The sequence below is a fragment of the Kryptolebias marmoratus genome, linkage group LG11 (assembly GCF_001649575.2).
Source record: "Kryptolebias marmoratus isolate JLee-2015 linkage group LG11, ASM164957v2, whole genome shotgun sequence".
NCBI classification, from domain to species: Eukaryota; Metazoa; Chordata; class Actinopteri; order Cyprinodontiformes; family Rivulidae; genus Kryptolebias; species Kryptolebias marmoratus.
The window spans coordinates 11,897,804-11,925,625 of record NC_051440.1 but is presented as its reverse complement, the minus strand read 5'-3'; the positions used below and the strand labels follow the sequence as shown (position 1 = coordinate 11,925,625).

Sequence of the window (27,822 nt, the reverse complement as noted above, 5' to 3'; positions counted from 1 at the left end):
CCATGGCCTCTCCAAACTCCTCCCATGCCCGAGTTTTTGCCTCAGCGACCACCCGAGCCGCATGCCGCTTGGACTGCCGGTACCCGTCAGCTGCTTCCGNGAGTCCCACAGGCCAAAAATGCCCGATAGGACTCCTTCTTCAGCCTGACGGCATCCCTCACCGCCGGTGTCCACCAGCGGGTTCGAGGGTTGCTACCACGAGTCATGGTATTAAAACTTAATTTTACACTTTGTATTTTTACATGACAAACAAATCTAATGAAGACTATAAAACACAAAACCTCCACACTTCTAAACTATCTAGGACCTATAATCCAAGATGAAATAATAAAATCTGTGTTCTGTTGTAACAAAACGGAGACATTTAAATGACAAACAACCATGAGATGTTAAGTTAATATTCTTTTAATTTGTTGTTTTCTTCTTACTGATGAGCAGAATGCTGTCATTTATTTTAAAACCCAGTTTAGCACCATTAAGTCTTTACTGCATCATGTTTCTTTTAAGTGATGAACAAATCCAACAAGGGCTTTTAAAACATTATTTTGCTGTGGTAAAGACATCTGACAGCAAACCTTCGAGGAGGAAAAATTTGGTTAAACATAACAGACAACTCTGCAAAGTTGGAATGATATTTATCAGCACTTTATTAGCATCGGTCCGTCACAAAAGGCACAACTTGTTTCCACTTTTACAGCATTTCTACAGCAACAAACGATAATGAAGTTGCAAAAACTGGCTTAAAATATTATTTTAACACTAACAAGGTGCAGGAAAGAACTGTCACCCAAAGACCTGGGATACAAAATCCTTTTTAAAATTGTCATTTTAATAAAGAGGTTTAACTGAAGCAATGTTTTGTGTTCATCAGCTGCAAGGAGGACATTTCTTGAATAAAAAGTCATTTTTCTTACACTGCACTGTATTTCTTGCTCTGGAAGGTGACATTTGAACGTGAGCTGAGGGTTTTTAGCAGAAAACCGTACTGGTTCCTGGTTATCGATCCACACCGAACAGACGAACCTGTTCTGCGTTTAACTGAACCCAAGCCGAACAGGGACCAGTCTTTGTTTTACACTTTATTCCACTCAGACAGGACTTTGGAGGGCAGACAGAGAGATTTTACTGGAATAAAACTGAGTTACAGTCAACCTTCGGCTGTGTGAAGCTGCGGCAGATTTACAGCAAGAGGAACTAAAAACACTAAGTGTAAAACTTCAGGCAGGGAAAAATGCAAAACAGCCGTAAAATGTGGGTCAATTTGTTTTAATTTTTCTGTAAACGGTTCATAAAAAACAATCAGTGAGTCTTCATTGATAAATAACGTTAACTACAGAAAAGACAGGATAAAAACAACAAATATATACATTATTCAGCTACACTGGGACACATTTTGGTCAGCGATGCAGAAAACCTTGAAGTTGGCACAGCTTTAAATCCAGTGGTGCTTTTGCAATTTGTCCTATGTACGGAAGAGGATTAGGGCCACCGAAAAAAAAAAAAGAATTCTGACTTTAATCTCAGAATTTTGACTTTAATCTCAGAATTCTAACTTTAAAGTCAGAATTCTTTTTTTTTCTTTCTGTGGCCCTAATCCTCTTCCGTATATATGTTTCCCCAGTTATAAAAAAATAAAATAAAAGACACTGAAAACATATAAATGTTTGAATTTAGAGGACAGTCTCAGCTAAAACTCTTCTGATTTTAGCTGAATTAAGCGAAGTAAGTGTCTTTGACAAAAACAAATCAGTTCATACGATAAAATGTTTGATACTGTAGGTGTGTGTATCCCTGAACGTGTGTGTGTGTGATACCACCCAGTCATGTGGGTTGGCTGGATGAGTTTTGCCTCCATGGTGGTGGTTGGGGAGGGGGGTGTCAGTTCAGACTTGAGGGGGTCCAGAGTCTTCCTCGGTGAAATGAACCACCTCCATGCGAGGCTCGTAGGAGCCAGAACCTGCTGGAGGAAAAGTCCCTTCGTCCGGTCTGAGGCTGCTGGTAGAGCAACCGGGTCGTCGCGTTGGGGACGGCGAGGTTCTGGCTTCCCTGTGGGACCTGATGCCACGCCGGGGTGGACGGGTTGTAGATCGTCCCTAAAGTAAATCAAAACAATACAAGAAAAAAGAAGAATTAAATCTAGGAATGCAGGTTCAGCAACAGGCTGCTGGTCGATCTCATTGTTTAATTCGTGTTTTAACCTGTTTCCTGTTTGTTGGTTGGTGGTTTTTCCTCCTGCTTGTGGATTATTACACTTACACCTAAGGGCAGATTTAATCAGCAGTTAATCTAATCTGCACGTTTTTCGGACTATGGGCCCCTGCAGAGATTTGAATCCAGGACCTTCTTGTCTTGAGGTTCAGCCTAACCAGGCATGGTTGTTGTTGCTACGATTGTCAGTTTGTGTAACGAGGGCCAAGAAGGAGCTGAGCCAAAAAGCAAAGCTCCCGACTCACTGGTCCGTCTACGCTCCAACCCTCAGCTGCAGGTTTTGACATTTGGATCCAGATCGGATGAACAAGATCCCCGGTACGAGCGGCTCAGCCTTAGAGGAAAAAAAGGTGAAGAGCTCCATCTCTGAGTGGAACCAGCCTCTGCTCCTCCGCAACAACAGGAGTCAGCTGAGGTGGTTCCAGCATCAGATTAGGATACTTCCTGGTCATCTCTCTCTCTCTCTCTCTCTCTCTCTCTCTCTCTCTCTCTCTCTCTCTATGGTCTGGGATCACCTTGGGCTGCCCCAGGACCAAGAAAATAAGTGGAAGAAAATGGATGGCTGTGCAACCTGCTAGTCTTACTTGATCTCTCAGCTTGATCCTCTTCCCCTGAGGTGTCTGGTTGAGTGCAGAAATTCCAAGCGATACAACTCTGGCCGATACTGTATATCACACCCAGCACGAAGGCCAAACAGAATCCAATGAACTACAACGCAAGGCACAATCAAAAAGAAACAAATAATTACTGACCAACCAAATTACTGATTAGTGCTGTAGAAACATTAAATGGTTTCTTACCTGAGACTGGGCATACCACAGTCTGGTGTTGGCCAATTCATTCAGATTAATCCCTGGCTGGTAGTCTGCCTTACACCATTTCAGAAGTGGGAATGGGTTAGTAATCCTATATTCTCCTGACCAGAATGTCATGGCGCAGGCGAAATATTGACCATCAATGAACACTATTATCAGCCAGGTCACGGGCGGGACAAAAATGAAAGGGAAAACTTCCCAGAAGGATCTGAGCGAGTTAAATGAGTGGAGCTTGAACCTAAAGCTGCACATGAGCAGGAAGATGAGGACAGGTGGGAAAACAAAAACTGCTGAAGCGCTCACACGGTTCCACGCAGCGTCGCACGGACACACAAACTCGAACTCCAACATTTTCTCCAAGGAGAGTAGAGTCGCCACAAAAACTAAGTTCGAGATCAGAGCGCTCGTTTTGAATATTCCCATCCATTCAAGTCCCCACTTCCTCAACACCTCCATCTTTAATTCTACACAAAGAGGAAAACACAAGACAGTGTTAGGGAGTGTAAAAAAAAGTTCCTTTTGCAGATTGGTCCAGAGTTGAATAAGAGTAAAAACAAAATGCAATGATTTACAAATCTCATAAATCAATATTTTATTCACAATGAAACATAGGAAACATCAAATGTTTAAACTAAGAAATTGTACCTTTTTTTTTTGAATCATAAAGTAATTTTGATTTTTCTAGCAGCAACATTTCTCAAAAACACCAGGTCATGTTTCTCTCTGTGGAGCATCTCCTCATCTTCTACCTCCTGAGGAGAGCAGCTGCTGCAGGTTGTAGAGGGAATGTTGTCCCATTCCTGACGGAGGAATCCAGCTGCTCTACAGTCCTGGCTCTTCTTTTCTGGATGGGACAATGTTCTAAAAACCTGTTTATACTGTTCTGCACTGATGGAGCCTTTCCAGATGTGTCAGCTGCACATGCCAGAGGCACTAATGCACCCCCATACCATCAGAGAGGCAGGCTTTTTGAACTGAGTGCTGATAACACGGTCCCTCTTCTCTTTAGTATGAAGGACATGATGTCTTTGGTTTCCCAAAAGAACTTTAAATTTTGATTCATCTGACCTCAGAACAGTTCTCCTCTTCGTCTCAGTCCATTTGAAATCAGACAGCTGTTTCTGGATGATAATCACATCTGGCTTCTGCTTTGCCTGATGGAGCTTTAAGCAGTATTTGGTGAACTGTGTTTACAGACAGTGATCTGAAAGGTTCCTGAGTCCATGCAGTGATGTCCAGAACAGAACCAGACCTGCATTATTGACTTTCAGCCTTTTGTCCTTTCAGCTCAGAGATTTTTTCAATTTCTTGAAATCTTTTGATGATTTTATGAACTGTAGATGATTGGATATTTAGTCTATCAAAAACATTATTCTGAAATTATTCCACTGTTTATAGGTGCAGTTTTATGCAGAACCTCTGCCTGTCTTTACTTCTGAGATTCAGCCTCTAAAAGGCTCTTTTTATCCTCAGTCCTCTCATTGATCTGTTACTAAATAACCTCATTAGTCGCAAAATGCTCCTCCATATGTTTCTTATTCACACCACTAACTTTTATAACCATATGTTGCTCCTGTCCCAACTTCTTTAAGATATGTTGCTGCCATAAAATTCAAAATTACCTTACTTTAAAAAAAAAAGGGTTATTTTCTCAGTCCACCTGATGGGGCACGCTGTTGTTCCTTTTGTTTATCAGTTAATTAAACTTTTTTTTGTTGCTGCTCAGTCAGCTTGGTGGGCTTCAGACATTTAGAACCAAAATAGGCTCTTAATAATTAAAAATTTAATTTTAGTTTCCAAAGACCGTCTGAAGACCGCTCTCTTGGGGTTTTTCAACCACAGTGAGGTTCAAGCACCAGCTTTTGGGAACCTATATAACAGTTTTTGCAAAGTTTAATGAGTAAAAAGTGTTTTTTTTTAAAATGCTTTACCGCTTTCTGCCACATTACTGAAGATCACTGGACTACGACCAAAGTAAAGAGTTTTACCTGTGCATGTGTTGAGCTGCGTCAGGTTTAAATCAGAATAAAAACACAAGGTATAATTATCAAATAGTTAAAAAAAAAGATTAGGTTTACCTGAAATGGTGACTCAGTCAAGCAGTTATAGAAAAAGTAGAAAAAAAACCCAGACAAAGTCTCTTTGAATGTGTTTTAAGGTTTCGTTTGTTTCTGACTTTCATTTCATTTATTACAGGAGAAACTGAAGGAGGGGTTTCCAGACGGACCAATCCACTGCCTCGTCTCTCCTTGCAGCACCAAATTAGGACATTGTTCAAATGCTGCTTTACCCACATGAACGGAGTGATTTTTTTATGCCGTCGTCGTGTTGTCACTCCAGCAGACACCAAACATCTGCATCTGCAAATCGCTGTCTGTTGGTGCAGGGAAGGATGTGTCTGGCACCGACACCTTAGCTAACCTCACAGACAGACAAAACTCTTCCTGTTTTTTCTTATTACGCTTTACATACAGCAGATTCAGAGTGAAGACAAAATGCTGAATGTTGGTTTGAAGTGATGAAGTGAAACAGATCGAAACTTCAGCACATTCAGGCTCTGTGTTTTGGATGTTATGTTTATTTTCTTGTGTTCAGTTTGGTTCCCCCCGTGTCTCTCTTCTGTTCCATCACTCAGCTCAAATCTCTGCTGCGTCCCCACGTCTGTCCCTGGTGTCTCAGTCTCAGCTGTCTCCTATTTTCTCATCATCCCCAGGATACTTATACTGCTGGCTTTCACCCACTCTTCATTCGGTCATCCTGGTTTGCTTTCTCTGTGGTCCCAGAGTGTTTGTTATCTTTGTATTTTGCTGTCCTTTCATCTCTTTGTTTTGATTTTTATCATTAAACCCTTTGCTTCATCGTCAAGTCCTCTTGTAAGTCTGCATCCTTGGGTCCAAATTCTACAAAAACCTGACAGGTTTCCACGAAGGCTGTAGAAATCCTCCATCCCTCCGTCCCATCGGGGGCCTGAATGAAAAGTCAGGACAGTTTGCAGAAACTGGACTGGTTTTAGTCACAAGTTGTTCAAAGTTGTACCACCAGATGGCACAAGAGATGAATCTGATCCACTGAGGCAGTTCTCTGACCAGAGCAAACATTTTACAGCAGGACGACTGTCCAATACATGAGGAGTAACTTTATTCCAATCAGACAAGACAAGAAGGTGATTTTTATTAGAAGAAAACCTTTCTGAGTTACAGTCACTCTTCAGCTGCATGAAGCTGTGCTGCTTGTTGCAGATTTACAGCAAGAACAATAAAAATACAAAATGAAAGCTATAAACAGGTAAAGAATGAAACAATAAGAAAGTGTGAGACAGTTTCTTGTGTAAGAGTAAAGTCTGACGGGTAATAAATCCTAATGTCAGCCCTTTTCAATGCAACCATTTCAACATGTAAATTGTATTTTAACCAGTTTGGTTGACTTTTGTGTTTATATTTGGATCAGTGTTTTTTTCTGAATCAGGGGTTTGTTCATCCCTTCAGCGCCTCGTAAGACAGCAGGAAGAGGATTTTCTTCAGCAGATTTATAGCAGTAAAAACTGTACAACATGAATATGAGTGGATAAAAACTGACACATAAAATACTAATATTAAAAAGAGTAATGTATAAAATGTCACTTTTGATTGCATTTGAACAGATTATGATTATATGTTTTACAATCTGTCCCTGAGCAGTTTGATAAATCTGAGCAGATGTAAACTTTATATAAAAACAACAAACAAAGTGAGAGTATAAACATGGATTCAGCTCCACTGAGACACATTTTAGTTAATGAGAGAAAAAACCTTTAAACTTGCTCTACAACAAATCCAGTGATCCTTTAGTAAAGTAAAATGCTCCATGTTTCTTCAGTAATAATGATAAAAAAATAGATCAATGTTTCATAATTATAAAAGATAAAGTCACAGAAAGTTCCCCTCCTGAACAGCAACATAAAAACACAGTTATTTGATTTGAAATGTGTCTAATTTAAGGTTAATTAAATGATATATAAATAAATGCTGATTGATTAAATGATTTATTTTGTGGAGGTAAGACTCATCCTAATTGAAACCCTCCACGCCAGTCCCGCTGCAAGAAGACACCTAGAGAGACCCAGAACTTACTGGAGGGACCACCCCTCCAGGAGGACCGCTTTGACGCTTCTGGGAGACAAACGGGACTGTTTCGCTGAGGGATGTGGTGTCTTGGTTTCACTCTTAGAGCTGCTGTTCCCTTGATGACCTGGCTGAGATGGGTTGCATAATCTCCACTGAGGAAAAAGAGACGTTCATTAAATCTAAGTGTGCAGATTCAGGAATAGAAGGTTGACTAAGATCATTGATTAATTCACATTTTAATGTATGTGTTCAAATGTCTCATGTTGGTTAGGGTTTTTATTCTGGCTTGTGGAGTATTTGAAATGATTAAATGTTGCTGTGGGGGAAGGTTGGTGCCTTTCTCCAGCCATCAACAAGCAGGTAGAACATGCACACTGCTCCAACTTTCTTGTCGTGAAGTGACAGTGTTAAGAAGCTGCAACTCCATTCAGCCAAATTACAGAACATGTTAAGGAAATTCTGGTTACTATCCTTCTCCTTCTGGGATGGAGATGAGTGTCTGTCTTAAGCAGAGGGGTTCAAGTATCCGAGAGTCGAGCAATAGCAAGATGAAGTTGGAGACAGCCTCGACTGCAGTAATGAGGGTTTTGTTCTGCTCTGTTGTAGTAAAGAAAGAGCTTATGGATTCAACGCTCTCCATTTACTGCTCTAACTACGCTCCAACCCTCTCCTCGGGTCATGAGGTTTGAATCATGATCAAAAGAACAAGTTCCTGAATACAAGCAGCTGAAATGGGCGTCCTCTGTAAGGCGACCGGACTCAGCCTGAGAGAGAAGGTGAGGAGCTCCATCATGGAGGTGGAGCTCAGAGCAGAGCTGCTGCTCCTCAGCATCAAAAGGAGTCAGCTGAGGAGGTTCACTGATTAGGATACCTCCTGGTCACCTCTCTCTGGAGGTTTTCTGGGCACATCCCACTGGGAAGAGACCCAGACTTTAGAATCCCTGAGGAGGAGCTGGAGAGTGTCACCGGGGAGAGAGATGTTTGAGTTTACCTCCTGGACCTGCTGCCTGCATGACCCGACTACAAATAGGTGGAAGAACATGAATGGATGGATTTTTAAATTAAAAAAAAATGCAATGTAATAATCTTACTTGATTGTTCATCTTGTTCTTCATCATTTTCTGTTTCAGCGCACGAACTACAAATCATGCAGCACCAATAGATAAAATATATTATTGCCACCAGAAGTGCTGTACCAAATCCAGCGATCTAAAAAAAAGGCCAAAAAAGAAAAAAGAAAAAAAAAAAGAAAAGAAAACAAAAGGAATGAACCCCAAAACACCTTTTTTAAAAACAGTCTCATATCAGCATTGGTAATAATTACTGATCAGCTAAATTACTTGTTAGTGTAAAACTTTGAACACATTAAATTATTCCTTACCTCAGACTTGACGTACCACAGCTGGATCTCGTCTATAAACTGCTGAGATGAGTTATTTGGATTACACCATTTCAGAGGAATTTCTTCATTAATATTTTCATACGTTCCTGACCAGGTAGTCTTTGCACAGGCAAAGTAGCGACCATCGAGGAACACAATTATTAGCCATGTTAGCGGCGGGACAAAATAGTAAGGGAAAGCTTTACAACAAGCTGTACAACGGTCTTCACTGTATGTTGCTGAGGGACGGCAACATTTAATGGTGCACATGAACAGGAAGATTATTATTGGTGGAACAACAAAAAAAACTGAAGCATACAGACTATTCCATTCAGATTTGCACGGGCACACAAACTCCAGCTCTACTAGTTTCTCCAAACCCAGTTGAATGAGTACAAAAATACTATTTGATGCCAGAAAGCTGTTTTTGATTTCTCCCAACACTGTGGACAACCATTTCTTCCTCGCTGCCATCTTTGAGTCTACATAAAAAGAGAAACAAGATAAAAAAGTTAAATAGTGTGAAGAAATGAAATATATGTATTATTATTATTACTTATTGCCTGCTGCCAAATGGCTGGCAGTAATGTTCTGCAATAATGCCTATGTAATGCATATAATATGCAATAATAGAGGATCAATGAATACTGTAAAATTATTTAATAATTGTTATAATTTAATAATCCAATGAAAGGAGCTGCTGTGAAATACCTTCCCTCTGCTCCAAACTTTACATTCAGACCCAAGATCCTGTTCACAAACCCAAAGAAAGATTCTCAACAAAACTTTAAAGAAAAAGTTAAAAAGAAGAGGATTTACCTGGAATGATGAGTCAGCAAGGATAGTAAAAAAAAGCAAAATGTTTTTCTTCAAAAACAGTTTAAATAAAGTCTCTCAGGAGTTTTGGCTGCTCCTTGACTTATTTTGCCTTCAATACAAGAGAAACTGAAGGTGGAGTTTTCAATCAAACCAATCCACTGCATGTTCTCTCTTCACATCACCAAATTAAGACATTATTCAAATGCTGCTTTAACCACACGTACAGAAGTAGATTTTAGAAAGACACGATTGGTTAAGTGATGACTTTAAAAGTGAAAAGTGGTTTGAAGCTAACATAAATCAAAAGAAAATCATGAAAGGTGCTTGTTTCCAGAGTCTTGCATTTTAAAACATTTCACTAATTTAAAATAAATAATAAAAGATCAAAAAAAGTGCTAGGGTCATTTTTCGTGATCACTCAGAAGTGCAACGTATCGAGAGTCAAACACAGGATCGCCAACAAGACAATGAATAGTAAATCCAGATACAGGTTCAAAACGTCTTTCAAACTGGTCCTCTCGTTAACAAAACTTGCTTCTTCTTCTTCTTCCATTTTCCCTGATAAACACTGACAGTAACCTCCTCAGTGTCCTACAGCGGTCTGCCACAGCTGGCCGTGGCACCGATTCACCAACCAAGGAGATAACTCCGCCCACACAATCAGCCCACTTCAGGATTTTGACACAAAATGTCTAAAAACAAGTCATTAATGATTTAATTAAAGAAAAATGGACCACTGGAGTGTTTTATGATAGTGTTTAATTGAAAGAAAATCATGAAAACTCATTATTTTGATATGATTTTTTATTTCCCCTTTAAGAATTAGACTTGAAGTGCAGAACAAGTTGCTGCATTAGCAAAATAAATCTTTACCACAGGATGTCTTTGCACGTGCACCCTGACTGACCTCGAGCACAATATGAGAAGTGAGGAAAAACAACCCTTCATGTTCTTCATATATTTAGCTGATGTGCACTAGGTGAAAAAACAAAACTCAAGTTTTTAAAGACTGGTTTAAAATGAGAAATAAAAAAACACAAAATTCAACACTGAAAAGAGCCAACAGAATGATGAAGAATTCATTAGAAAGCCGCTGAATAAACAGAACTCTTGACATAAGGAGCAAAACGATACAATATATAACATGAAAACAAGGAACAAATTAAAATCACGGCTCACATGAAAAATCAAAGAAAATAACACAAAATACCCAAATACTGACATCATGCTGCTGTTTCACTTTCCTGTCCTCAGAACAGGTAGAAAAACAGCAAATTGTTATGAAGAATTACACAATGAAACTCTCAGATGATGATTATTGGCTGTGAATCTACAACTGATTAACTTTTAGGGTCAGTCCAATTCAAGATGGCCGCCGTTGAAATGGCTTTACCTCAGGGAATTTTACAGATAATAAATTAGGCCTTAATCACGTCTCATTTGGATTTGTTCATTTCTGTTTCTTTTTCAGGTGTCTATATGTGGCATTAAAACATGTGAGCTCATCCATTTTTGGATATCTGTTTCTTTTTCAGTTCTCTTTATGTGGTGTTAATCAGTCCTCACTGTAGTTTCTACAAGCTCTTCCAAAGGCTGCTGCTCATTTTCCAATGAGAAAATAAAAGACGTGACCATATCACAGTCGTACTGTTGCACCCAGTGTGACCCTGTCTAATATATTAAAACTCACAGCCAGCTGAACTCTCCCTCACATCACTTCCTTCAAAGAACAGACACGTGTTGTATTTGAACAGGATTTAATGGAAAAAGAAGTGGGAAACTGAAACGATACAAAATACCTATGTATACAAATCATATGTCCACTTAAATCAAATAAACATTTCCTTTTAGGTATTAATAGGTTAATTTAAATTTAGGATCGTCATCACACAAACTCAGATTAGATTTAGCTTTATTGGCACATACAGCATATTAAAACGTCTCAAACTTACTTTTCAATATTCACACACATAATGTCTAACCATCACACACAACTGAGAAACGTACTTATATTGGCACTTAAAGAAATAGAAAAGAGTCGATGGTATGGATTGGGAGAGGCACACATCATGCTTTGCTTGCCTCATGAGGAAACACCTGTCGGCCTTGGCGAAGTCCCCAGGTGGAGTTGGAAGGTGTGTAGAGTCGAGGGGGTCAAGATTAACTGAGCCTCTGGATCTGAGGAAACACGTACCAAGGGCCTCGGTTTAACAATAGCTGTGACTTCAGCCATTAATGTTGTCAGAACCTCGTGAGTCAGCGTTTCCTGCTTGTAGGAGCGTGGAAGATGCGAGTTCAGATGCCTTTGGCAAGTTGGACTCCGCAGCTCGTCCTAACTACTCTTGAAATGTGACACAAAATATGCTCTTTTTTTTGTTTTTGTTTTAAAGAGTTGAGAAACAGGCCCAAAGATCGAAGAAAGTTGGATGGATGTAGTTAGTTTAGCTCCTGGTGGAAATTACAACCCAAAGTCTGCTGACTGACTGCAGTAACGTTTTCAAGAGGAGCACCTGAAACACAAACCTTCGATAGAACAACCACCGCCTCTCGCTGTCTGACTGGCAGCCTCCATCTGACCGGCATTGGCAGCCTCCCTTTGTCCAGATGGGAAACTCCTTGCAGACTGTGTGACATCATTGGAAAGCTGGGGGGTTCTTCTTGTGAAATGTGGGGTTCGAGTTCCCGACAGCGTCAGTCCAGACCAAATAAAAACAATAAATTCTTTCAAACTGGTCCTCTTGTTAACAAAACTTGCTTCTTCTTCTTCTTCTTCCATTTTCCCTGATAAACACTGACAGTAACCTCCTCAGTGTCCTACAGCGGTCTGCCACAGCTGGCCGTGCCACTGATTCACCAACCAAGGAGGTAACTTCGCCCACACAATCAGCCCACTTCAGGATTTTGACACAAAATGTCTAAAAACAAGTCATTAATGATTTAATTAAAGAAAAATGGACCACTGGAGTGTTTTATGATAGTGTTTAACTGAAAGAAAATCATAAAAACTCATTATTTTGATATGATTTTTTATTTCCCCTTTAAGAATTAGACCTGAAGTGCAGAACAAGTTGTTGCATTAGTGAAATAAATCTTTACCACAGGATGTCTTTGCACGTGCACCCTGACTGACCTCGAGCACAATATGAGAAGTGAGGAAAAACAACCCTTCATGTTCTTTTTCATATGCTTAGCTGATGTGCACTAGGTGAGAAGACAAAACTCAAGCTTTTAAAGACATAATTATTAAAACTATTCCCCTAAACTCTCTCTTATCAGATTCCATGAACACAAAGGGTATGGAAAATAATCTAAGAAACCAGCTTTAACATTTAAAGTAACACTGACTGAAATATCTTTTGTTCAGACAACTTAGTTTTGTGCAGAAACTGATTCATCAAGTGTCAGGTTTAGGAGAGGTGGTGGAGGATTTGGACCCAGAATGCAGACCGACAGGAACTCCAAAATAAACTAATTTATTTAATGTGTTTCTTGTTTCCAGTTTCCAGCCTCTTTTTAGTTAATAAAAACTTCATCATGAATCCTGCCTCAGAGTGGCTGCATTTGGGTCCATTTACTCCTAACTGTGACAACATTACTTTAGGAAAATAAATGCTTTCATTGAGATTTATCTTTAATTCTTACTTGTTCAAGTAGCCCATAAATTGTCAAATGTGTGTCATCCTTGCAATGATATTGATTCAGAGATTAATTGTTAAAGTTTTTATAAACTCATGAAACATGTTTGGATAAAAAAGTGAACTCAGCTAAAATTTTCTCATCCCCTCAACTACAGAATAAACAGGACTGACGATATAAAAAGTGTAAACTAGTGTATCGTCGCTTCAGGAATTCTTTATTTTGATAAAATAATAAAAAAACCATTAACTTAGCTTATTGATGCCTTCAAATCAAAGCTGAACAGTTTATTCACGGTTGTCTGTATTGTGGGTGTAAGTTATCCATTTTCTGATTTAACACCAAGGTCTGTTTGGCTTTAGTCATTTTTGACACTTTCAGTATGTAAAGTCAGGACAGTTTGCAGAAACTGGACTGGTTTTAGTCACAAGTTGTTCAAAGTTGTACCACCAGATGGCACAAGAGATGAATCTGATCCACTGAGGCAGTTCTCTGACCAGAGCAAACATTTTACAGCAGGACGACTGTCTAATACATGAGGAGTAACTTTATTCCAATCAGACAAGACAAGAAGGTGATTTTTATTAGAAGCAAACCTTTCTGAGTTACAGTCACTCTTCAGCTGCATGAAGCTGTGCTGCTTGTTGCAGATTTACAGCAAGAACAATAAAAATACAAAATGTAAAGCTATAAACAGGTAAAGAATGAAACAACAAGAAAGTGTGAGACAGTTTCTTGTGTAAGAGTAAAGTCTGACGGGTAATAAATCCTAATGTCAGCCCTTTTAAATGCAACCATTTCAACATGAATGTATGTTAACCCGTTTGGTTGACTTTTGTGTTTATATTTGGATCAGTGGTTGTTCTGAATCAGGGGTTTGTTCATCCCTTCAGCGCCTCGTAGGACAGCAGGAAGAGGATTTTCTTCAGCAGATTTATAGCAGTAAAAACTGTACAACATGAATATGAGTGGATTTATTTTTATGGATGTATTTTACAATCTGTCCCTGAGCAGTTTGATAAATCTGAGCAGATGCGAACTTTATATAAAAACAATAAACAAAGTGAGAGAATAAACATGGATTCAGCTCCACTGAGACACATTTTAGTTAATGAGAGAGAAAACCTTTATAAAAACACAATGACTTGATTTGAAATGTGTCTAATTTAAGGTTAATTAAATGAAGCAACTTTCTTCACAGTTCATAGAATGAAAAGTTCAGTAAATATTTAAATATAAAAAACACCCATATCCCCCCAGCTGTCAGGATATTTGTATCATGACTGAAAGAAGCTCACAGAGACAGGAAGCTGAGTGAGTTTCCTCCACAGGTTGGCTCAGATTTGTGGAGGTCAGACTGTTCCTCAGCAAACCCTCTACGTCTGGTTAGCTGCAACACGAACCAGAGAGAGAGACCGTCCTTCAGCACGAATGGTTTCAGAATTCTCAAAGATACTGTCGGAGTCGTAGGGGTCTGTTGGGCCCTGGTCACTCCCTTGATCTGATGGCTCGTTTGAGGTGGATGGATAATCCTCCAATGCTGAGGAAAAAGAGAGGTTCATTAAATTTAAATGTGCACATTCAAGAACAGAATGTTGACTGAGATCATTGTTTAATTCACGTTTTAATGTATGTGTTCAAATGTCTCATGTTTGTTAAGGTTTTATTCTGGTTTGTGGAGTATTTGAATTGATTAAATGTTGCTGTGGGGGTCAGTTGGCACCTCTCTCCAGCCATCAACAAACAGGTAGAACATGCACACAGCAATCTCCACTTACTGCTCTAACTACGCTCCAACCCTCTCCTCGGGTCATGAGGTTTGAATCAGGATCAAAAGAACAAGTTCCTGAATACAAGCAGCTGAAATGGGCGAACTCTGTAAGGCGGCCGGACTCAGCCTGAGAGAGAAGGTGAGGAGCTCCGTCATGGAGGTGGAGCTCAGAGCAGAGCTGCTGCTCCTCAGCATCAATAGGAGTCAGCTGAGGAGGTTCACTGATTAGGATACCTCCTGGTCACCTCTCTCTGGAGGTTTTCTGGGCACATCCCACTGGGAAGAGACCCAGACTTTAGAATCCCTGAGGAGGAGCTGGAGAGTGTCACCGGGGAGAGAGATGTTTGAGTTTACCTCCTGGACCTGCTGCCTGCATGACCCGACTACAAATAGGTGGAAGAACGTGGATAGATGGATGGATGAATGCATGGATGGATGAATGGATAAAAGGTTAGTTATTACTTTTAAATAAATACAACATGTTAAACGTACGGTTAAACCTATATGGTTGAGTGCGTGGGGATTTACTGATGCAGGTACAGAGAGTATAGATTATAACCAGGGCAAATGCCAACCACATTCCACAGACCTAAAGAACAGGCCAAAAAAATTAAAAAAATTAAAAAAAGGAAATGGTCTCTTATCAGCATTGTTAAAAATACTAATTACTGATCAACTAAATTACTATTTATTGCAAAACTTTGGACATAAAAAATTATTCCTTACCTGAGACTCAGCGTACCACTGCTGGATGTTGTTTATAAACTGCTGAGATGAGTTTTTTGGATTACACCATTTCAGAGGCGTGGCTGCATCAATAATTTCATATTTTCCTGACCAGGTTGTCTTTGCACAGGCAAAGTACTGACCATCAAGGAACAGAATTACCAGCCATGTTATAGGTGGGACTAAATAGTAAGGGAAAGCTTCACAGAAAGCTTTACAACTAGGTTTACAATATCTACTACAAGTGCTCCATAAACCTTTCTGAAAAGCTTCCCAACAAGCTTTAAGAAAAGCTTTACAATCTTCACAGGTTGGTGGGTGATCGTAGCATTTAATGATACACATGATCAGGAAGATTAGTATTGTTGAAACACTAAAAAATACTTTAGCATAATATTGATTATAATCAGCGTTGCATGGGCATACAAACTCCATCTCTACTATTTTCTCCAAACACATTTGAATGAGTGTAAAAATAGTATTTGATGCTAGAGTGCTTTTTTTGATTTCTCTCAACACTATAGACAGCCATTTCTTCATCACTGCCATGTTTGAGTCTACATAAAAAAAAAAAAACAAAGTGAAAAAGTTAAATAGTGTGAAGAAATGAAAGTGTAGACTTCAGAGATATATTATTAATTATAAATGTGAATTTGTCCCTAGGTGTGAGTGATACCGTGAGTGGTTGTTTGTCTCGTTTGTCTTTTGAGACCCGTCCAGGGTGTCTCTCTCGCAGTGACTGCTGGAGACAGGAACCAGCTCAATGCAACCTGGAATTGAGAAGCGGGTAAAAAAATGGACGGATTATTACTTCTTGCCTGCTGCCTAAAGGCTGGCAGTAATGTTCTGCAATAACGCCTCTGAGTACATTCACTGATTCAACAACAGGATGTTAAACTGAGATTATACTGTAGCTTAATCCACTTTGTTCTTTAATATCTTCTTTAAAAAGCTTCAACATGTGGTTTTTACTCCTGGTTGTGTAGATGGTGCACATTGTTGTCAGTTTTTAAATCATTATCTTAATCTGTTCTGTTTCTTCTTGTCCTTGACTTTGATGCTCCTAATTTTGATCTTATGATTGTAATCACAGTCTCAATGAATGTTGTAAAATGATTTAATAATTGTTATCATTTAATAATCCAGTGATAGGAGCTGCTGTGAAATACTTTACATTCAGACCCAAGATCCTGTTCAGCACTTTTAATGTAGATTTTCAAACTCAAAGAAAGATTCTCAACAAAACTTTAAAGAAAAGGTTAAAAAGAAGAGGATTTACCTGGAATCATGAGTCAGCTAGAATAGTAAAAACAAAGCTAAATGTTTTTCTTGAAAAATAGTTTGAACAACAGAAAACAGTCTCTCAGGAGTCTGTTTTTAAGTTTTGGCTGCTCCTTGACTTATTTTGCCTTTAATACAAGAGAAACTGAAGGTGGAGTTTTCAGTCAAACCAATCCACTGCATCTTCTCTCCTCACATCACCAAATTAAGACACTGTTCAAATGCTTTAACATGCTTGTACGTGCTTTAGCCTCACGTACAGATTTCAAAAAGACACGACTGCTTAAGTGATGCCTTTTAGAGTTAAGCCTGAAGTGCAGAACAAAACAGGAAGCTGCGTTTGCAAAACAAACTTATACCACAGGATGTCTTTGCACGTGAAGCCTGGCTTACCTCGGGCACAGTATGAGAAGTGAGAAGATGCTTAGCTGGTGTATACTAGGTGAGAAAACAAAACTCAGGCTTTTAAAGACTGATTTAAAATGAAAAATGAAAAAGACATGAAATTAAATACTGAAAAGAGCCAACAGAACAATGAAGAATTCATTGGAAAGCTGCTGAAAAAAACAGAATTAGTAGAGGCTGCAGGCTGAAAGTGAGACTAAAAGTCTAAAAAAACATAATTGAAAAAACTATTCCACTAAACTCTTTCTTATCAGATTCCAGGAACACACAGGGTATTATAAATGATCCAAGAAACCAGCTTTAACATTTAAAGTAACACTGACTGACATCTCTTTTGTTACATTCAGACAACTTAGTTTTGTGCAGAAATTGTGATTCATCACGCTGCTGTTTCACTTTCCTGTCCTCAGAAAAGGCAAAAAACAACAAACTGCTACGAAGAATTACACAATGAAACTCTCAGATGGTAATTATTGGCTGTGAATCTACAACTGATTAACTTTTAGGGTCAACCCAATTCAAGATGGCCGCCACTAAAATGACTATACCTCAGTGAATTTTAAAGATAATGAATTAGGCCTTAATCACGTCTCATTTGTAGTTTTTCATTTTATGTTGTATTAAACATGTAGGGATCTGGAGGCTCCTCTAGTTCCTATTTTCACAGGTGATCCAGATCAGGATAATGAAGACTGCCAGTACTTAAACCTCCAGTTGAGACAAGACCTTCGCTGGAGCATCGAACCTCCTGGGTTAGATTCGCAGCCACCGTTTTCTAACCAAGCTTGGTAACTAAGTGACCACGTTCTTTATGCATCTTGTTTATAGATTCTTTGCCACGTCACAGAGCTACGGATACTTACCTCGGACACTTGGATACTCACCTGGACAGGATTACTGGCTTGTCGACTCCTGGATCACCTGAACACCTCCTTCATCTCCTCCTCGCCGCTGGACACCTCCTGGACCTGTAAGACCAAAAGAACAATTATTAAGCCATCTTGCAGTGCTCAGCTGATAGTAGGATTGGTACCCGAGACTCACCCTGTTCCTCTTGTTTTCCAGACCTTCTCCACGAAGAACGCACTATAGATAATATTCACCTGTAAATAAACACACCTACCTTCAGCTGTTGTGTCTGGTTTTGGTCTCGCTCGCTGGACAAATTTCCCCGCGTTCTTGTCAAAACAATCATCTACAAGCTGTTGAAAAGGCTGCAGCTCATTTTCTAATGTGAAAGAAAAACACGTGATCACAGCAGTGCTGACCTCATCACACTAACTTTTTATCCATTAGAGAATTCAGATCACGTTTCTTTGCTTGTTTTTATGAGTCTTAATGGTATGGTTCTTCACCTCTTTTGTGCACTGTCCTTGGCTCTGGATGATATTTGAACTCATCCACCTTCACCACCTCTACTGCCTGCATCTCCACCTTTCCACCTGCCTCCCTCACATTCACACTCATGTCTTCTGTCTTGTCTCTACTGACTTTCATTCCTCTTCTGTCCAGTGCAGACCTCCACCTCTCCAGGCTCTCTTCCACCTGCTCTCCACTCTGTCCACAGATCTCAAAATGTCCCTGTGATGGACTGGAGACCTGTCCAGGGTGTCCTCTGAAAAGAATAGAGCTTGAGATCAACAGATGGATCGATGTGGCTTTTACACTATTTCATGCTCTGTATCAGTCTGTTGTGGTGAAGAGGGAGCTGAGCTGCACACAAAGCTTGGTTAGTCTAGGTTCCTACCCTCACCTATAATACTGAACTTTGGGTTGTGACCAAAAAGCGGAGATCTTGGATACAGGTGGTCAAAATGAGTTTTCTCCACAGGGTAGCTGGTACAGCTGCTGGTCCTTCATATTGAGAGGAGCCAGTTGAGGTGGTTCGGACATCTGTTAAGAATGGAGGTTTTTCCAGGCATGTCCAACTGGGAGGAGACCCTGGGGAAGACTCAGGACATGCTGGAGAGACTGTGTCTCTTCCACTGATTCAATGGGAACAGCTGTAACAGCCCTTAGGTGGGTTTGCCTCTTTGTGTGTGTGAGAGAGAGACAGAGAGAGAGAGAGAAAGGCACAGCTTTCATTTGCATACAAAGACCAAGATGAGAGTTAGAGATGCAAAGAAGGAACGCAAATACAAAAAGACCCAGCTATGTCCAAGACAATTTATTTTAAAACTTACAAACACTTGAGTACAAGAGTATAAAAAACAAGTGACTTAAAAGAAAAGAACCTTGTTTAGAAGCGCTTAAACGTCAGACTAAGAAATACACATCTTAGTGTGTGTGTGTGTGTGTATATATATATATATATATAAACACACACACTAAGATCTGTTGGAAGTTGCTGAACTTCAGGCTAATTATTTGTGTTTTCTAGGAAAAAATGCAAAGTACATTTGGACAAATCTGTCTCTGTTGAGAAAACCGCACTGTGTTCTTGTCTGAAAGGGTTTACAGCGAAGAGACCGATGTAGATCAAATTTATTGAAATTTATTATAAAAAGTAAACATATATTCAGATTATTTTCTCTCACCTAAATTTATTTATTCCACTGAACTGTTCTTCAGATCTTATGTAAAAAGAAAAACAATAGAGACCATATTCAGGACTGTAGTATTGAATTTTCTTTGCATAAAGTCCATCTTTGATGAGTACTTTAGACGATGTTTATAAACCTTTAACTATGAAATATCACTGAAATAAAAAAAGATTAAAGATACACAAAAAGAGCAAACAAACTCACAATGAAACACGGTGAACAGGATGTTTGCTGACATCAGATAAAAACTCAATATTAAAAATAGGAATGCATTTTCAACAATATGTTCAGTAAGTCTGAAAACAATCGATCATAACGTACATTAAAAAATAACTAAACTAAAAATAATGTTTCAAATTAAACTCCAGAAACAATGTTCACTGGGCAGAAACCTAAATTAGATGATAATCAAAGTATATTTAATATAATAAATGTATCATAATGTTTCAACTTGCTCCTTGCAGTAAAACAGTCTTAACCAGAGAAATAAACACAAATTCATACAACCAAAGAAAGTTTTGTACAAAGTAAGATCAAATGTGTTGACTGGCAGCATATTTATTCATTGATTGACTTTATGAAGATTTTTTCTTATTTATCTTCTTCAGTTCAGTTGAATGTTTGGGGATCCAGAGGTTTCATCTCCTCCTGGGCTCGTTCCAGTAGTTACATGTTCTTCTGTGTTTGGTTGTTCAGAACAGCGGAAATAAGTTTTCCATGACACAGTCAGCAAAAAAGCCAGTGTAGACCCAATAATCTAAAAGCAGACCAAACAAAGAAACAATAACAAATGTAAATGTTGTGTTTGTTATTGGAAACCTTTAGTAAACGCCAAACTGTTCCCTACCTGAGACTCAGTGTACCATTTCTGGGTTTCTGTGTCAGATCCAGAAGATGAGTTGTCTGGCTTACACCATTTCTGAGGTGAAGAGTTTTCAATGATTTCATACTTTCCAGACCAGGATGTCTTTGCGCAGGCGTAGTATCGGCCATCATTAAACACTATTATCAGCCATGTCATGATAAGAACGAAGCTGTGACCCAAAGAGATGCTTTTTTTTGTGTCTTCTAGGTGTAGTGTTTATTGGAACTGGAAGCAAGTGAACCACTGCACAGCTTCATCTACATGGATGAGGCTGGCTTCCACCTAACGAGACGCAGAAGGCGTGGTGGAAATATCACCGGCCACAGAGCTACAGTTGATGGTGCCAGGCTAACGGGGCGGGAACAAAACCATGGCTGCTGTTATCTAACGCATATTCCCATTATTGGGCCACACAAAACAGAGCATCTTGACAGCTTTTTAGACACTCTATGCAAGGATCTCATCCCTGAACAGGAGAGCGATCAGATTGGAGATGACTTGCCGAAGTACGTGACGGTTTGGAGCAATGTAGGTTTCCATCGCTCCAACATCATCAGCCAATGGTTTGTGACCAACGACAGGATGCTGATGGAGTTCCTCTCACTCTGCTCCCCATTTCTTAACCCCATGGAGGAATTTTCCTCAGCATGGAGATGGAAAGCATATGATCGTCAGCCACACCCTCCTGGCAGCCGTGGATGCAGCGAGTGATGACATCACAGCAGATGCCTGCAGAGGCTGGACAGGAGTCGAAAAGATTCTTTCCTCGTTGCATCGCAAGAGAAGATATTTGTTGTGACGTGGATGAGAATTTAAGGCCCAATAGACAGGAACGTCAGGAGGTGTAGGAAGACAGCATTGCATGTACAGTTTTCCTTAAGGAGACTGTCCTGTGTTTGCGTTTCTACTGTTGCTTTTATCCTTTGTGCTCTGCAGTGCTGTCTTTCCCTTTCTGTATCGCCATGACACAGTCTGTCCACAAATTATGATACAAACAGTAAAAGCGTAAATGTACACTGTTATATTGACAACATGGCTAAGCAATCTGCACACAATGACACAAGGACTTGTCATTCTGATGGCACTGACATGTTTTTTGACACATATATTTACTTTTGAGAGATGAATTAAGGATTTTGAGCATGAGACTGGCTTTTGCAGGTAATCTATGGTGTTTTGCTATTTGTACGAATTGTTTTGAGAAATGCACTTACTGTTTAGCAAAATGTCGAGGATGATTTGAGAAATGTACCAAAGCTATTGAGAAAAACTGCAATAAACAGCTAAAAGTCTGGATCACAGACTATAATCTGATTTTAACAGACAGATAGATTTGTTCATCACTTTCTTTGGTTGTATGAATTGACGTTTATCTCTCTGTTTATTTATTCATTCATTGACTTTATGAAGATGTCTTTGTTTTTTCTCATTTTTCTTCTTCAGTCCAGTTCAATGTTTGGGTCTCGAGATTCAACCTCCTCCTGGGCTCGTTGTTCCATGCAGGAACTTTTAATATCAATGTCAGTAAAATCGCCAGTGAAGATCTGAAAACCTAAAAACAGACCAAACTGTGGGAAAAGGGCGGGTGCTCTAGCACCACCTAGTGTGTATCAGTGCACGTCCCTGTTCTTTTGTGTTTGGTTGTTCAGAACTTTGTGCAGGAAAAAAACAGGAATAAACTTTCAAAGCCACAGTCAGCAAAATCACCAATATAGATCCGAAAACCTAAAAACAGACCAAACAAAGAAACAAAAACAAATGTAAATATTGTGCTTGTTTTTGCAAAACCTTAGAGAACGTCAAACTGTTCCTTACCTGAGACCAGGTGTACAGTTTCTGGGTTTCTATGATGGATCCAGAAGATGAGTTGTCTGGCTTACACCATTTCTGAGGTGGAGAGTTTTCAATGATTTCATACTTTCCAGACCAGGATGTCTTTGCGCAGGCGTAGTATCGACCATCATTAAACACTATTATCAGCCATGTCATGATAAGAACGAAGCTGTGACCCAAAGCTTCACAAAGTGACTTTGAAATCACCTCACAGTTGCCTTTTTTAATGTCCCACATGAGCACAAAGATCATTACAGGTGGAAGAAGGAAAAACACCAAGGAGAACCAAAGATTCCATGTGGAGTTACACGGACATGAGAACTCCATCTCCACTAGCTTCTCCAAACCCACAAAGATGAACCCATAAACAACATTTGAAGCCTGAGGGCTCCGTTGAAACGCTTCCTTCACTTCTGACAGGAAACGGCTCCTCTCTGCCATATTTAAGTCTACAATAAAGAGGAGAAAATGTGAAGAAGTTCAACAAAGAGAAACAATGAAGGTGCAGAGTTAAGACATGGATCAGTTAAAAGACTTTAAATCTGTTTCAGTGACCCTCCTGATTACAGTAAGCTCACCTCACATTTTCTGTCATCATCTAACATTATTAATAGAAAAATAAAATCAATCCACATTTAGTTCTTCAATAACAGGATTCATTCTTTACATTTGTTCTAATAAAACAGTATCAACACAATTTATTCCACTTTCTTTGCCTCACACAGGTTTACTTGTGAATCTAGTTGTGTATCGAGTTTCTGAGCATCTAAAGTTTCATTGTGACAATTTTATATACATATAATAATTAAATGGTTGTTTCTTTATATATAAAATGTGGTAAGTGTTAAATAAAATGAAAAAATTAAATTGTTTCAGTCACAATAGAAAGGTTAAACTGAACTTCCCTGCTCTGTTGAGTTAGCAATGTATTCCAGGATTTCCTTTTCTGTGCCGTCCAGTTTCGTTCCTGACGCCATGTCGGGTTTAAATATAAACAAATATCTCAAATTGAATTAATATTGCTTGTTTGTTAAACTGTTTTAGAGCTCGTCCAATGACTGGATGCTTTAAAACCACTGAGATTATTATTATTATATTACTACTATAGTCTTTATATTCCGATGCAGCACTCTTAATAATACAGCTTCAAATACAATGATTTGGCAGTTTTTCTTAAAAATATTACAAATAAGGTAACTTACCTGAAACAGTGATTCAGATAAGAAAAAGAGCAAAAAATAAAAAGAAAGAAAATATTTATTTTTCCAAAGGGTCACAGTTACATGAGTTTTACAACAAATCAGGAAGCAAAAGTTGAAACAGTAGTAAAGGATAAAATTAATAAAGTAAAAACAATGAGTTAGGCAGAGGCAGCCACAAAAGTTTCTTAAGAGAGTATTTTAAAGTTTCAGTTTCTCTGCTTTTATTTCCTTCACCACAGGAGAGACTGAAGGAGGAGTCATCTAACAAAACCAGCCCACCGCTTCTTCACAACACCAGATTAAAAAAAAGCTTTAAAACTTAAAATTTATGTCTGAAAAGATAACTCGAGTTTTTAATTTAAGAAAGATACAAAAAAGCAGAGGTAAACTAGAAGCACTCAGAGAGCGCAAAACTCCACCGAGGCCACAGAGTGAATAAAAATAGTGCCATCCGGATCATAATCTGGATCAGTGCCAAAACTCAATCCATTGTTTTTTGTGACAACCCGAAGATTTCCTAAAACTTTCCTCCAAATCTGTCTGTTAGTTTTTACCTGATCTTTGCTGACAGACAGACAAACAAACCAACACGACCTGAAACAGAACTTCCTTGGTGGAGGAAACAAAAAGGTCACATGTAGGAGCAGAGACAGGGTCTTACCAAAGGGGTTACCTGTGACCTTTGACCCCATGAACCTTGGAATCCACAGGCATCATCTTTGACCCATGAGGTGTTTAGCTGTGCAGTTTGACATTCCTGTTATACAGCTGCAGAGTTAAGAGCACCTTTGACCTTTGATCGGATCACCACCAAATTTAATCCCTTGTTCCTTGAATCATGTTTGACGTTTCCTGAAAATGTCATGAAAACTTGTTCATAACTTTTTGAGTAATCTTGTCCACAGACAAGACAAACGCCTCTGAAGACAAGACCTCCTTAGAGATAAGACGACATCACACCAGAGGTTAAACCTGTAAACGCTCAAACAGGAACATTTATTTTAGTCATTACCGATTGTATTATCAAACATTATCATGAAAAGGTTGTTGCATTAAATGTTCTTTTTTCACTCAGTATTTGTACTCATTTTGACTGAAGCAACATGTTAGATTTTACAGTAATACCCATCTAGGCTTCGTTCCCTTTTAAGCAGTTCTAATTAAATATTTACACATCCAAGCTCACTTAATGTCTTTATTTTATCCCAGAGAAAAGCAATAAGAAAAGATGCTGAGTTAAAAAAATAAAAGCAAAGAGAAGTGACTCAAATAGTGACTTTGATAAAACAAAGAGCAGAAATCTAAATGAAAAATACATAATATTTTAATTTCCAGTGGGTTAAAAATACATGAATTTAAATAAAGTAAAAAAGGACTTGACAAAGTAGGAAATTACTACAATGTAAAAGCAAAAACTACAAGAACATCATAAAGTTTCTGTATTTTCAGTTTTGGTTACTCCTTAAGTTACATTTCCTTTATTACAGGAAACTATAGGAGTTCTACAACATTATTCACTGCTTTTTCACTAAAATAGGAAAATAAATCATTTTTAATTATTATTCTTAAATCTGAAGAGATAATGTAAGTTCCTAAACAAAAAAATATATCAAAATGTAAAACTAAAAAAAATATATAAAATAGGTACACCACTATTTTAGCCATTATGAGTGTTATTATCAAACATTATTATTTAAAATGACTGTTTTAATGAAATCCAACCATGATTTATGGTTCGTTTTTTTAAATGTGTTTTTATCAAGTGTCTCCTCTTTGGCATGATTGTGAGAATTACATTTTGAAACGCAGAGAAAAGGTTACTGTTTAAATAAAAAATAATCATATGTTTACATTCTGAAACTTTTATTAACAAGTGCCTGTTGTCCTCCAGTCCTGACTTGTGTCGTAGTGAAACTGTACGTGCAAAAAACAGGATTTAGCTCAGCTGCAGGAAGCAGAAGTTTCCTGCTCCTCCTGACAACCCTGTGCTGCTGAACTGACCCATCTCCTTGCTGCAAGAACAAATAAACTGAGCTTAAACGAATCCATCGACTCTGTCTTTATTTAAAGATTTCCTTTAACGGCTAATTAATCCCTTCAGACGTCAGCAGCACACAAGATGTTAACGAACAAAACTAGATTTTTAAATTAGAGAAACTCTGCTCTGTCACAGTTTACATTTTTATTTAGCCTTTGCTGCACAAACCATGAGTGGATCTGAGCTGGTCTCTATTTAAATAAATGAACTTTTTTCATGAACCAAATCACTTCATAATGTCATGGCAATGAGAGAGAAAAGGTCAGAATATCAGCAAGCCTAAATAACAGGCAGCACTGCAACAATCTTTTATAAAGCAGTATGAACGCTTTATCCTAAAGTCTTAAGCAATGGAAGTCAAAACTGCAGAGTAATGGTTTTAAAAAAAAAATATATATATATATATATACATATATGTATATATATATATATATATATATATATATATATATATATATATATATATATATATATATATATATAAAATCTGAGACCAAAATGCAAACCTACTATTTGACTTTCTGAAAAATAATAGATTGTCTGACAGAGTACGTAGCTTTTGTTGTGTGGACCTGGTGGAGCTGGGGTTAAAGGTGGCGTCTCCTGCAGGATCTCCTCCCATCCTGGAGCCTTTCTGGGTGGAGTTTACACGCTCTTCTCGCGCACCCGTGGGTCTCCTCCGGGTGCGTTTTCTCCCGCAGACCAAAAAACATGCATGTTAGATTAGCTGGTCACTCTAAATCGTCCCTAGGTGGGACTGTGAATGGTTGTTTGTCTCCATGCGTCCCTGTGTTGGACCTGTCCAGGATGTTCCCCGCCTCTCGCACGGTGACGGCTGCAGACGGGCCGGACCTGGAAAGGAGAAGCGAACAAAGAACGAGAAGAAACACTGTTCTGTGTTACACCTTTGTGCCTTGCAATATTGCAATAAGCAGCACTTGATGAGCTGCTTTGAATCAATGGGTGATTAACAAGATTCTGCAGAACAAGAAGAGGTGATTTAACCACGGAATCAGGTGTGTTGGAGCAGGGAAACAAGGAAAACATGCAGGATAGTGGTCCTCCAGGACAAGGATTGGACACCCCTGATTTAGATCAACTTAACTGATTTTAGATTTTTTGCTTTTTTTTTTTTTTTTGATTAATTCTTCTTTTTCGGCACCTCTCACCACCATTAGGAACTGGCCTCTGGTTTTCAGCAATTTAAGCAGGAGGACTTTAAACAAAGAGTCTCTTTTGACTCCGCCCGTGCTTGATTTCAGCTCCAATTCTGGCAGTGAAAGACATCAAATCTGTCTTAAAGCAACAAAACCTTCCCCTTTGTTAAAGAAAAAATGACAGAGTTGAATGGATTTGTGTCACTTTATAATGGTCATTTAATTTTACTTCCTCCTTTTTCTTCCTGTCTTCACTTTTTTTTCTATATCCTGTTTAAACTTCCTCTTTACATTCAGTCCCCATTTACTCACCCAGCTGTAACTCACACGCTTTCTCCTTCCCACACATCAACTGACACAACAACAATCTTTCACTTCCTCCTCCTACCGGTTAGGTTATCTTAACAAAGAAAACTAAACTCTTTTGATGTTTATTAAGGGCTGGTAGCTTTTTTACTCTATCTCAAGTGAGGGAACCTTTTAAACCCTAAACCCAGAGACTGGGTAGCTTTTAACGGAATGGTCTATTCCGTTCGGACCTCAAAACCGTAACAGTCACATCTTAAACCTCTTTTTTTTAAATTTTATTCTTTTGGGAGTCTCTGTTACCAAAAGAACTTAAGGGTTCTGAAGTTCCCGAGTGTTCTACTTACTCAGGTAGAACCGCCCTTCCGTCTTATCTCGTCAGAATACGAGTGGAGTGCTTACTTCTAGGACAAAATGAAGGTCTATCAACCGACAATCAGACCGCCAAGGGTCTCAAATCTGAGGCTTCGATCCTTCTTTTGAGACTTGTTACCTTTCAATTGATCAAATTTTCTCTTATTTTCCTTGTATTTAAAAGGTCCCTGACCTTTGGGGTCCCAGACTCCAGGAGTTCCAAACTCATCTATTTAACCTTAGCTTCTATTCACTTGCCTCCTTTAATTTACAGACAGTTCTTCAAGGACATTAAGAGTTTTAATTTGGTTTAATGGCCGAATAGTGCAGAGTTTGTGTATGATAATACAAACAGGTTCTGCTTACCTTTTATTTGATG

The 27,822-nt window shown here is 38.8% G+C and overlaps 1 protein-coding gene and 3 long non-coding RNA genes across 5 annotated transcripts; 1 reads left to right on the top strand and 3 right to left on the bottom strand.

Annotated features, from left to right (window-relative positions):
• Positions 1-1,250: 1,250 nt before the first annotated feature.
• On the bottom strand, positions 1,251-5,216 carry LOC108230008. The gene is made up of 4 exons (XM_017405759.3): positions 5,102-5,216; positions 3,009-3,487; positions 2,793-2,916; positions 1,251-2,093 (listed from the first exon to the last, which is right to left on the bottom strand). The coding sequence occupies exons 2-4, from the start codon at positions 3,477-3,479 to the stop codon at positions 1,879-1,881; spliced, it is 810 nt and encodes a 269-aa protein (XP_017261248.1). The 5' UTR covers positions 3,480-3,487; positions 5,102-5,216; the 3' UTR covers positions 1,251-1,878.
• Positions 5,217-8,041: 2,825 nt separating this feature from the next.
• LOC119617491 lies at positions 8,042-15,392 on the top strand. Its single transcript, XR_005233797.1, has 2 exons — positions 8,042-8,156; positions 15,127-15,392. It is a non-coding gene; the product is annotated as an uncharacterized LOC119617491 (long non-coding RNA).
• Positions 13,523-17,109, bottom strand: LOC112450186. Of its 2 annotated transcripts, XR_003038727.2 has the most exons (3): positions 16,739-17,109; positions 16,136-16,229; positions 13,523-16,016 (listed from the first exon to the last, which is right to left on the bottom strand). It is a non-coding gene; the product is annotated as an uncharacterized LOC112450186 (long non-coding RNA). The 2 variants fall into 2 exon arrangements; XR_003038726.2 differs by having other exon boundaries at positions 13,523-16,229.
• A 2,188-nt stretch (positions 17,110-19,297) lies between these two features.
• LOC112450188 lies at positions 19,298-24,160 on the bottom strand. The gene is made up of 4 exons (XR_003038729.2): positions 23,589-24,160; positions 22,369-22,835; positions 20,536-22,278; positions 19,298-20,445 (listed from the first exon to the last, which is right to left on the bottom strand). It is a non-coding gene; the product is annotated as an uncharacterized LOC112450188 (long non-coding RNA).
• Between the last annotated feature and the right edge of the window lie 3,662 nt (positions 24,161-27,822).

What these genes read in the sequence shown, in the direction of transcription:
- LOC108230008 (XM_017405759.3), bottom strand. Translation starts at nt 3,479, where the DNA reads ATGGAGGTGTTGAGGAAGTGGGGACTTGAATGGATGGGAATATTCAAA. An exon ending in TGTGGTATGCCCAGTCTCAG is followed by an intron (nt 2,917 to 3,008) that starts GTAAGAAACCAT and finishes CTTGCGTTGTAG; the next exon opens with TTCATTGGATTCTGTTTGGC. An exon ending in GGATCAAGCTGAGAGATCAA is followed by an intron (nt 2,094 to 2,792) that starts GTAAGACTAGCA and finishes GATTTACTTTAG; the next exon opens with GGACGATCTACAACCCGTCC.